The sequence below is a fragment of the Monodelphis domestica genome, chromosome 2 (assembly GCF_027887165.1).
Source record: "Monodelphis domestica isolate mMonDom1 chromosome 2, mMonDom1.pri, whole genome shotgun sequence".
Classification (NCBI taxonomy): domain Eukaryota; kingdom Metazoa; phylum Chordata; class Mammalia; order Didelphimorphia; family Didelphidae; genus Monodelphis; species Monodelphis domestica.
In genome coordinates this window covers 509232472-509244991 of record NC_077228.1, presented here as the reverse complement: position 1 = coordinate 509244991, position 12520 = coordinate 509232472, and the positions used below count along the sequence as shown (strand labels likewise).

Genomic DNA, 12520 nt, shown 5'->3' with positions numbered 1-12520 from the left:
TAGAATTCATACTAAGGTAAAAGATTTTTTAAAAATTAGGCTTCTTAACCTAGAGTACACAACCCCAAAGAATCCAAGGATAGTTTTAAGGAGGTCTGTGAAGTTGTAGTGGGGAGGGGAAAATATTTTAATTTTCATTAGCCTTGAATTGAAATTTGTCATTTTCTTTAATAATTTAAATTACTGATGAATAAATATTAATAAATAATAAATAATTTAAAATTTCTTCTGAGAAAGGATCCATAGTTGGACACTTAACCTCTTTGTGCCTTAGTTTATTCATCTGTCAAATGTAGGGGTTGGATCTCTGAGGTTTTTTCCAGCTCTAAGTTCTTTAAACCAGATTGCCTCCCAGGGCCATCCATGAAGGGGTTGTAAAATGACTGGGTCTCCAAAATCCTTTCCAACTATGATCTTATGATTCCCATTTTATAAATGAGAAAACAAATGATCAGAGGGAAAATGACTTGTCTAAGGTCATATAGCTAGCAAGTGTCAGAGCTAGGATTTGAACCTTTGTGATAAATATTGCCCTCTCCTAGCAGTCCTTTTAGAAAGGTAAATCTTCCTGGACATTGGAATAACAGAATAAGTTCTTATCCCTCAGGGCAAATGAATTTATCAGGCTAGATTTTCTGGGGGCAGAAGGTTATAAAAATAAAGAAAAAGGATAGATAGGGTCCAAAGGGATAACTTGGAATCATGGACACATAGAATGCCAGACCATCAAGGGACCCTGGAGATTACCTAATCTTGAGGACTCACTATCATTCCTGCCAGATGGAGTTCAGAATCCCTATGTATTTTGATCCCCATTTCCTCTTTCCCAATAGTGGTGGTGAACTGGTCCTATCCATCCTTTATCTGAAGGATTCATGGGCCTTGCCATCCACTATGCAGCTGACTCCTCCTATAGCTATTGTTTCAACCAATTAGAATGTGAGTTCCTTGAGATCAGGGGCGGTCCAGTGCTTGATATATAATAAACACTCAATACATTTTCTTTTCATTCATTCATTTTGAGGAGGAGGAAACTGAGGCCCGGGACAAGTGACTTGCTTATAGTCAGAGCCTGAATCAATAATGCCCAATCAAAACTCTTGCTTTATGGAATCCCAGCTTATTCTCTCAGAGAAGCTACTATTCATTGAGGATTTTAATTTTTTTTGGATAGTTCCAGTCCCATGATTTCATTGACACACAGGGAGCTCCTAATGAGAAAATCCCCTCTATCCAACCAAATGGGCATCATCTCTGCATGTTATAGTCTTAAAGTATTACCTAGGGCACTAAGGAGTTAACTGACTTCCCCAGGGTAACAAATCAATATTTGAGGCAAGACTTGAATTTGGTCTTTCTTGATTCAAAGGTCAGTTCTCTTGACTTGGTCAATGTGTTTCCTTCTGGGTGGGGATTTCAGATCACAAGGCATAACTAAGCCATCAGCTTAGAAATATATCATTTGTTCTTTCCTAAAAAAGGATAATAGAGAATAGCCAAGTTCATCTCTCCTATGCCTATCCAATCAGCCACCAGCTAATATTCACGCTCTTCCTTAACATCCTCCATCAAAAAACAAAAACAAAACTCCAATACTTCTTCTGTCCCCAGTCTTCATAGTAGGGATCCTTTTTTGTTTTTTTAAACCCTTACCTTCTGTCTTGGAATCAATACTGTGTATTGGCTCCAAGGCAGAAAAGTGGTAAGGGCTAGGCAATGGGGTTAAGTGACTTGCCCAGGGTCACACAGCTGGAAGTATCTGAGGCCAGATTTGAACCTAGGACCTCCCATCTTTAGGCCTGGCTCTCAATCCACTGAGCAACCTATGTGCCTCCAAAGGATATTTCTTTTGAGGTCCATTTCCAGATTTGTCTCATGTCTTCTCTTTCTCATTCTTTTAATGCCCTTCTACCCACACACCTTCTCTGGGCACAAGCCAGATTGGCTGCTTGTTTCCTGACTACTTGATTTCCTTCAAATTCATTTCCTATTTGCCTCAATTTGAGTATGTAGTTCCTAATACCTTGGAATGCCTCCCTGGCCACCCCATATAAACCTCATCCTAACCATCTCCTTCAACTTAAATTGTACCTATCCTTCCACATGCAAGAATAGAAACTGGGTTTTTGATTTATAAATGAAAGAATGAATTAAAAACATTTATTAAGGACCTACTAAGTGCAAAGTACTAAGGAAGGGGATACAAAGAGAAAAGCAAGGCAATTCCTGCCCTCAAGGAGCTCCCATTCTTAGATACCTCTAGGAGATATCTTTAGGAAGAAATGTTTCTAAGGATACTCTTAGGAGGCTCAGTTGCAAGTCGTGTGGAGAGGTTCCATGGTCCTTAGGGTGCATCAACAAAGCAGATGGTCATGTGTCTTATTAAATGTCATCTTCACTGATAAAACTATACCAGTTTCTGATGTTGAACCATCTGACAGTGGCAAGGTTTTTGGCAGTGAGGATTTTCTTTTCTGGGTCTTGGGCAGCTGTGGCTGCCAAGGACCTGGGGGCTACAACACCCACAGAAGCAATCACTAGGTTGTGTCTCTACCATAGTTGCTTCCCAGGGCTATATCTTTGGGAACCAGGCAGAGCTGTCAATGTGAGTGATGCTGCTCCTATTCCTAGACCTCCTGGGTGATCACCACTGCCCTTTGGAACCTGTTGGTTAATGGTTCGTATTGGTGATGGCAGGAATGAGTGGACCTTCCTCCATAAGGGTCATTCCCTTCGGTGATGTATAGTAGGTGGTTTCATCTGTTAAGGGAACTCCTGGATGAAGAAACTCTCTCTGCTGCTAACTTCCAGTCTTAGTGGACTGGAGGGACCAAGAAGTTGGGTGGCACGCCCAGGCTCGTATATGTCATATGCACCAAAAGGGGTGCTTGAAGCAAGGTCTTCTTGGCTTCATTGCTGGCTCTCCTCCCATTATTCCAGACTGCTGCCTTTGGTCCGAGGTTTCTTTGGTATAGGTAGGGGCATCCTCTTGAAGAAACTCCACCTATCAATATAGAATACTTTGGGAGTGACCCATTTTCACAGACTTCAGATTTTCAGTTGGAAGAGACTTCTGTAACTCATCTAGATCAACCCATACGTCAAAAGGAATCTCACTTTAACATGCCCAACAAGTGATCCTCCAGCCTCTGCCTCCAAGGAAGGGGAGCTCACTCTTTCTCTAGGCTGTGGGCTCCACTTAGCATGGTTCTGTTCAAAGCCTTTTCCTGACCTCAAGCTCAAATTAGCCTCTTTGAAATGGGTCCTTGAGACCAAATGGGACTAGTTTAATGTCTCATCTGTATAACAGCACTTCAAATACTGGATCACAGCTACAATTCCCTTATCAATTACTTTGATAAAACCTAAGAAAAGGGCAGCTAAGTGGCTCAGTGGATAGAAAGCCAGGCCTGGATTCAGGAGGACCTGGACCAGTCTGGCCTCAGTCACTTCCTAGTTGATCCTGGGCAAGTCACTTAACCCCAAATGCCCCTTACCACTCTTCTGTCTTGGAACTTATTCTTAGTGTTGATTCTTTTTTGGTAAATTTTTATTTAATTAATTAATTTAGACTATTTTTCCATGGTTACATGATTCATGTTCTTTTCTTCCCTTCCTCTCTCCTCCCCTCCCCTCCCATAGCCAATAAGCAATTCCACTGAGTTTTACATGTGTCATTAAGACCTATTTCCATATTATTAATATTTGCATTGGGGGTGATCATTTAGAGTCTACATGTTAGTGTTGATTCTAAGACTGAAGGTAAGAATTTTAAATAAACAAATAAGTGATTGAATAAGTGCTAGGTAAACTCCAGCTACAGCATTCCCCTGATTTTGAGGAACCCTACCTCCCCCAAAAGGAGTGGTCTTCTAGTTATAAATCTTAAAATATTATTTTCCCATGACTTTTTCTCATGGAAGTCCTTCTGGCTCTTTGTCATCACTGCTGCCCCTTCTAGATCTCTGACAACCATCTCTTTTAATGATCAGCTTTAGAATTTTCCCAGGAAGTTCACTGAACTCTGGTCTGCAGACTGTTCTCTCCACTCTTTTGAAAAGTGGGACATTAACCCTTCTTCAGTCCTGCAGACCCTCTCCTTTTCTCCATAGTCTTTCAAATATTGACAGCAATTTAGTAATACCATCTGTCGGTTCTCTCAATCTCAAAGATATAGTTCACTGGGGCCAACTGACTTGAATTCATCTATATGGCTAGTCTCATATTATCTCCTTATTTATCTTGGGTTTTAACATCCTGGTTTTTTTTAACTCTCCATTACCCATCTGTGCCCTACCACTTACGGTGTAAAAATAATTTTTGGTGGAAGGTAAAAGAGAAGGAAAAGAAAAAAACCCCCAATAATTCTGTCTTCTCTCTATGGTCAGTAATCATCATCCCATCTACCCTAAGCTATGGTCCAATATCTTCTTTGATCTTTTATCCACTATAGCTTTTTAAAGTTTAAATAAAGGCTCCCTTTTTGGTTATTATTAGTTTTCTTCATCAATCTCAGTGTGTTCTGAGCTGGGACATTCCTAAAGCTTTATAGATCATGTCATGCTCTTCTATCCATCCTCCATTACCTGTCTTTGCTTCCGTCTCTTCTACATATACTTTTTAGACATCTAAGGGTAAAGACAGAATGCTCATACATTAGTTTCTTCAGAAAACCCTTCTGTTTTCTCTTCCCCTGAATTGTTTCTCTTTGTGTCTTTAGAATTTCATAACAGTATCACTTTTCTCGTAGGTTGACTTCCCCTTGTAGGATTTTAGTCCATGGTATCTTATTCCTCTGAACTCTTTGAAACCAGTTCATGGGATAGTCAGCCTTTGCCCAATTTTCATTTCCCTTTCTATCACAAACTCTAAGAGAGAAGAGTACTTTATCACCAAAGTTCCTATCATTTCCACCCCAGACATAGATTCTTTTCTATTAGCAAGAATCATATTCAGAACAGAATATCTTCTTGTTGGTTCCTCAGTCTTCGGAAGGTTGAAGTTATCATTAAGACAAATCATGAAGTTATTGGCTGCCCTTGATTTTGAGAGGGGGAGAGAGAGGGAGGGAGAAAGAGAGAAAGGGAAAGAAAGAGAAGGAGAGAGAGAAAAGGGCAGAGAGAAGGGGTGAGAATAGGAGAGAGAAAGAGAGAGAGAGAAAAGAGAGAATGAGAGAAGAAAGAATGAAAGAGAGAATGAGAGAGAGAATAGGGAGAGAGATTCTCAAATATATAGGCAATAATTCAAGTTCCAGATCACTGTCATTCATATGATTTATTTCCTAAACTCCTCATGTATTCTCTTTTTCTGTGCAGGTGGAGTATAGTTTATTCTGATGACAAAATCAATTCTAATTCTCTCTCCACTGATCTTTACCCAAATGCTCTCCACCATGCTTCCTCTCTCTACTTCCAGGGCTTTCTCAGATGAATTTACCCTCTTAATATGTAATCTATCCTATTTCATTTGAGCAAGGTATACCTATCCAGAGCCATATTCCAATTATGCATTTCATCCTACTACATCTCAATGATTTTGTCAAATATGTCTCCTTGAAATAGGGCATTTCATCCATTTTCCTTATTGTCCAACTTTGGATTTTTGTGAAGACACATTTAAGGCAGTGGTAATGGGTGGGTTTTTCACTTATTCTTTTAGTGATTTTTTTGTCTCCTGTGAATTCTCTCCCCATAACTAATCAATGCCAAATCTTATCATTTCTCAACATCTCTCAGCTACATCCTATTCTTTCTATCCAAACTTTTGCCACCCATTTTAATACCTGTCTCTCACCTCTCTCCTGGACTATTACAATAGCCTTTTGACTGGTTTTCCTGCTTCAAGTCTGTCCCCACTAGGGCCCAGCCTTCACTCAGCTGCCAAAGTGATTCTCCTAAAGCCCAGGTCTGACCACACTTTTTCTACTTGATAATATCCAGGATCAAATACAAACTCCTCTATATTACAGTTTGCACAGCCTGCTTCCTTCCCATCTTTCCAGTTTTCTTACACATTAAATTCCTCCACATACTTTGCAGTTGAACCTTATTGGCATACTCACTGTACCAGAAAATGCAATACTTCATCTCCAAGCCTTTGCTCAGGCTGGCCCCCATGCCTCTGATGCATTCCTTCCTTTTCCTTGGCTTCTAAGAATCCCTTCTTTCCTTCAAAACTTAGCTCAAGCAGAACTTTCTACAGAAAACCTTTTCTGATCCCTTCTACCATTATTTTGTATATGTTCAGTGTCTACTTATTTTTATTTAAAAATATAATCAATTATGGTTTTTTAAACCCTTCTCTTCTGTCTCAGAATTAATACTGTGAATTGATTCTAAGGCAGAAGAACAATAAGGGCTGGGCAATGGGGGTTAAGTGACTTGCCCAGGGTCACACATCTCAGAAGTATCTGAGGCCAGATTTGAACCCAGGACCTCCCATTTCTGGACCTGACTCTCAATCCACTGAGCCACCCAGCTGCCTCTAAAATTGTGTTTTAATATATATCTTAAGATATGGGTACTATGGCTTGTTTTAACACCGAAATATGCTTTAGAAATGCTTTCTCTGCCCCACCCCCAATTAAAAAACATTCATTTCTCTCTTTCTCCCCTGTTGAAAAAGGAAAAAGGAAATCACAACCCTTCTAATGACAATTCTTCAGATGTCTTATTTTGTATCTCCAGTGCATTGCCTCTCTCTGTATCTATATGTATACAGATGTATCTATATCTCTGTATCTTATACAGATGTATCTATATCTTCCCGAGAGGACTGTTTCCTGTCTCTTTGAACCCTTGGTACCCAATGCACATAGTAGGCATATAATGGATCTTTACTGTTTGACTGACTGCTTTCCTTCTGACAATCAGACCCCTTCTCCTGTAGGGAGTCCCCAGAATTAGGAGATGGAGGGACCTTGGAGACCATCTAACAGGCTCCTTTGTTTGACAGGGGAGGCACTGAGTGGCTGGAGGTGTTGGACATTTGAGTCTGATTTTGGAGGGGCAAAGGAAGGATTTCCCCAGCCTTCCACCTGAAAGATCCCTAAAAACCAGAGAGAGATGCTCAGTGTGCTCAGACTGCAGGAAAGTTTTTCTTGGGCTGAGAGAGATCACCCAGGAGGGCTCCAGAGGGGGAGTCCTGTCTGATCTGGTCTGGTCTGTCCATTACAAGACTCTGCATGCTTCTTCTGTGTTCTTACCTGAGGGCAGACAATAAAGCCAATTGAAAGGGAGATAGATGGGGAGGGCAGCCACGTGGCATAATAAAGCCCATCCCAAGGGGGACTGACTAGGAGGGAGGAGTGTCCAGCCAGCCAGAGTCCACAGAAGCAGAGCTTTGTCCCTCACCCTTCCAGGAGAACAAGGGAGGCCAGCCCAGCCAAACCATGCCCAGGGCAGTGACAGGAACAGGACCCAAGAGCTTGAAGGAGTCAGACAGCTCGGAAGAGGAAATGGAAGGTGTTTTCTGGGACACCAGGAGGGATTTGGGGCAGCTGAAGGAAAGTGGTCCCTCCCAACACTCCAGTGACATTGAAGGGCTCCGACTGGGAAAGACCAGCCGGCCGGTGAGATCAAAGGCTAGGAGGATTGCTGCCAATGTTCGAGAGCGCAAGAGGATCTTAGACTATAACCAGGCCTTCAATGCTCTCCGGCTGGCCCTCAAGCATGACCTCAGTGGCAAGAGGCTGTCCAAGATTGCCACCCTCAGGAGGGCCATCCACCGAATCACCTCCCTGTCCATGTTCCTGCGTTCTGGCCCCACTGCTCGGTGGCCCTGCAGCCACCAGGAATGTCGTACCCATTATGGCAGAGTCCAAGAGGAGGAAATTGGCTGGGACAGTCACCCACAGTCCTTCCAGATGTCCATGGACTACAGCTATGGAGAAGCTGTTCTTCCCTTCCAACCGCCCCCTCCTTCTCCTCTCTACTTGAAATACTCTCCCGAGACTCAGTTTCCCTCCCAAGTGGAAAGTCAGAAGGAGGATACCATCCCCTCCAATCCTGTCTACCACACCAGTGGGAGCCATCTTCTTGGGGAACAACCCCCTTGCTATCCAAAGTACGTGGACAACTTCCGAGCTCCCTCTCCAAGAACTATTCCCTGGCAGCTTGGGTACCTGCGAGGACCAGGGCGGGGTTGCCAGCAGTCTTTGCCCATGCACTGAATCGGATTGCTCGCTCTTTCTTGGAACACAGAGGAAAGGTTTCTGAGCTGCTCAAGTTGGAATGGAGCCAACAAGTGCTGGAGAAGGCTCTACCTGCTCTGGGGACATCGCCAAAGATGTAACAAGATGGTAGTGGGAGGGAAAGAGAAGCTACAACCCCTGGGGGGGGGGTGAGTCCTTCTTGGGGGTGATAGAGGGGGCTGGGAGCAGGCATGGTGACTGTGATCAAGACTCAGGGATGGAGCTGGAGGTCTTCTTGTCCAGGAGGCTGCCCTCCCGAGTCTTCAGGACTGCCAGTAAGCAGGGCTGTGTCTTGAGTGCTTCTTAGATGTTCAGACTCTTTTAAGCCTTATTGCAAATCTGGTGTTTTTATTTCTGGGCTCCCTGCGTCCGATCCTATTTATTCTCTGGGTTTTCAGGACACCAAGGCTCCTTTTGAACCAGCAAGTCGTGTCATGGGGATGTGTGTGAATGTGTGTGGGCAACTGTGTTACGGAAGTGATTAGCATGATTCTGGCTGCTGATGGGGGGAGCTGCAGGAGGGAGAGGGCAGTGGGGTTCCCTGACATTCCCTACTTCCCATCTTGGGGTCGCTGGAAGCTGAGGGTGGAGAAAATTGGAGGAAGCAACTGGTGCAGCTAGAGGAAGGTCACTGGTCCCAGGACCTGCAGGAAATAGGATCCGAGGTCTAGAGCTAGAAAAGATCTCTGAGGTCATCTGGTCCAATTGCCTTATCTTTTTTTTTCCTTTTAAACCCTTATCTTGACTCCATCAAAGTCTGGATTTCTAGAAAGAAAGACAAAACAAATCTTTATCATCTCAAATAAACAAAGAAACAAACAAAAAACCTATTATCTTAGGGTCTAGCAACAACTCTAAGACAGAAAAGCAGCAAAGAATAGGCAGAGTGGTTAAGTGACTTGCCCAGGGTCACACAGCTAGGAAGTGTCTGAGGTCAGTTTTGATCCCAGCTCTACCTGGCTCCAGGACTGGTGCTCTATCAATTTTGCCACCTAGCTGACCCTCAATGGCCTTGTCTTATAGATGAGGAAAGTTAGGCTCAGATAGCAAGTTACAGTAAAGTTTGAACCCTGGTCTACTGCATCCAAATTCAGCATTCATTCCACTGTACCCCAGGGCCTTTCCTTAACTCACAGGCTAGCCAGCTCAGAGTTTTTGTCTTCCCTCTGGCAGGTAGAGACAAAATAGGGGAGTGCAGGGGGTCCAAGGATGGAAGGAAGGAGATGAGCCTGCTAGCAGAGTGTAGCATCCTTAAACTGACAAGGAGCTTGGAGATCAATTTGCCTAACTCTAGTTTTACAAGTGAGAAAGCAAAGAAGAGGAGAAGGAAGGGACTTAGAAAGCAAGGGCAAGGCCATAACTTACCAAATCAATATTGGGGTTAGAACCATCCTGGGACTTGGTTCTCCTAATTTCTACACTCCACCAACAGCTGAGTTTGAACTTTTGACTTTTCTGAAGTGAGACATGGGAAGAAAGCTGAGGCGGGGAGGCTGGAAGGCAGGGAGATGATCATTGACGAGGGCATGTGTACAGGTGTGTGTTTATATGTTAAGATCTTAGATTGAGATTTAGAAAGGAACTTCTTAGACTGGCCCCCTAATTTTATAGATGAGGACACTGAGTCCCAAAGACTGATGTGTGCAAGATCAGAGGTTCAATAAGTAGCAGAAACTATACTAGTGGGAGACCTGAACCTTCCTCTACCAGAACTAGATAAATCAAACCAAAAAATAAATAAGAAAGAGGTAAGAGAAGTGAAAGAAATCTTAGAAAAATTAGAGTTAGTAGATATGTGGAGAAAAATAAATACATCTATATAAAATAAATAAATAAATAGGGTCAATAAGTAGCAGAGTCAGGATCTACACCCAGGTCCTCTGATAGCATAACAAGATGAAGGGTTCTGATGTCCAGGAAAAAAAAGAAATGAATATGTAAGCATGGAGGTGATTTGAATTCTGGGGTTCGAAGGTTCCACCTATGGAAGGTGGAGGGTGTGTGTATGTGGAGAGAGGGACTGATTGGAGTGCAGAAGTGGAGTTTGGGACAAAGGTGGGGTCAACCAGAGGAGAGAAATTCTACTCCCTTCAAGAGATCTATCAAGATGCTGAATTTGTTGCCTTTCTGACCCCCAAATGAAGCAGAGAACAGGAATTAGAAGGGTCCCTCCCCACCATGATCAAAGCTAACATTTATTTACTTTTAACCCGTACCTTCCATCTTAGAATCATTTCTGGGTATTGGTTCCAAGGCAGAAGAGCAGTAAGGGCTAGGCAATGGGGGTTAAATGATTTGCCCAGGGTCACCCAGCTGGGAAGTGTCTGAGGACAAATTTGAACCCAGGACCTCCCATCTCTAGGCCTGGCTTTTTATCTACTGAGCCACCTAGATGCCCCCACAGCTAACATTTATTAAGACTTGCAGTTAAAGTGAGTCAAAGGCAGTCAGGAGCAGAGCTGGGAACAGAAAAGGACTCTGGGTCTCAGAACTCTCTGGCTCTTCTCACCTGGAATGGACATAGTCTTGTTTCTGCAGGGTGTGTATACGCCACAGACCATGGCCACTCATGTCACTTTGTCTGCATTGATATATGAGGTCCATAGAGGGGAGGTAATTGCCCTGAGGTCCTGGAATATTTAAATAGGAGAGACAGCTTTACACCTTTACTGGGCTTCACATCTCTCATTTCATTTGACCTTCACAACAACCTAGGAGGGAGGTACCATAAGTATCCCCATTTTATGGATGGGAAAACTGAGGCTAAGAGAAGGTAGTAACCCAGACACCTAGTAAGTGTCTGAAGCAAGAGGCAGTTTATTTACTAAGTGTGTATGTGTGTGTGTATGCTTGTGTATCTGTGCATCAGGACAGTGTGGCTATATCTACCTGTGTATTTCTGTGTAGACATGTCCTAGTCTATGAACATATATGTTCACATACACATCAACTGAATGGGTTTCCTGGGGCAGGGGGAAAATGTGAGGTTTCATAGATGTGAGGAGTTCCCAGTGTGGAAATGGCCTCTACTGGTACCATTTGACGATTCACCTACAATTTTTGAGACTTAAAATGTCACATGGGACATCGTGAGCCTAAGTGACTTGTTTGTGGTCACAAGTTAATACTTTCTATATATATCAGAAGCAGGATTTGAACTCAGGTCATCCTTGCCTCTAAGGTTGGTCTTTTCTCTACTAAGTTCATGTGTATATGATAACAATAGACAATACTCATTTAGTGCTTCACACATGATCATATTTGATCCTCACAAGAACTATAGGAGGTAAGTGCCATTATTATTCCCATTTAACAGATGAGGAAATTGAGGCTAAGGGGGGACAAGTGAGATGTCTAGGGTCCCATGGCTAATATGTAGAATTTGAACTCAGGTCTTCCTGACTCCAGTTCAGTATTTTCTCTTTTCTTCCACTTGGCTGCTGAGCATACAGACACTTTATGGTCTATTTTACAGAAAGGTAAACTTACTTAGAGACATGAAGAGACTTGTCTAGGATCACCTGTGAGAGATAGGACCTGAATCCAGATCTTCTTGGCTCTGAATCCATGGTTCTGCCCACTATACATTGTTATCTCTTCAGCATATATCTGCCTGGAAATCCCCATGTCCACCCCCCCTTCCTCAGTGTTCATTCTGAGCTCCTGAACTTGACCTGTGCCTGCTCAATAGCCTTGGCCCCTCCCTCAGTCTTCTGGGATGTGTGCTGGCCTTTTGGCTGTTCCCACAAATCAATCTGACTTTGAAAGGACCAAGATGTGCCACAGAGTAAAGAAAAACTTGCTGCTGGCTGTGAAGACACTCCCAAAGAGGATTCTCAAACTTGATTGAATCATGGCAGAATGTGGTGGGAGATGGGGGAATGAAACTGTTTGGTGTAGCCATCCCAGGGGACAGCTGGGTGGGGGAAGTAAACACTCAGTTGGTCTCAGTCCAGTTGTGTAGAAACCAGGCACATGGCTTTATGGAGGCATCCCTGCCACATTTCTACAGAGGGTGTGTATACGTGTGTGTGTGTGTGTGTGTGTGTGTGTGTGTGTGTGTGTGTGTGTGTGTAAGGGAGACAGAGACAAAGGGAAAAACAGGCAGAGTGATAAATAGGCAGAGAGAGAAAGGAAGGAAGGAAAGAAGGAAGGAAAAAAGAAAGAAAAAGAAAGGAAGAAGGAATGACAAAAGAGATAGAAAGAAAAAAGAAAGGAAGGAAGGAAGAGGAAAAGGAAGGAAGGAAGAAAGAAACAAAGAAGGAAAGCGTGAGAGAGAGAGTTAGAGGAGGGAAGAGCAAAGGAGAGAGAGTAGAGATAAAAAGAGCA

The 12520-nt window shown here is 43.2% G+C and overlaps 1 protein-coding gene across 1 annotated transcript; it reads left to right on the top strand.

The window, feature by feature from the left end:
- Positions 1-7262: 7262 nt before the first annotated feature.
- Positions 7263-8549, top strand: BHLHA9 (basic helix-loop-helix family member a9). Its single transcript, XM_007485729.3, has one exon. The coding sequence runs from the start codon at positions 7391-7393 to the stop codon at positions 8168-8170; it is 780 nt and encodes a 259-aa protein (XP_007485791.2). The 5' UTR covers positions 7263-7390; the 3' UTR covers positions 8171-8549.
- Positions 8550-12520: the final 3971 nt, after the last annotated feature.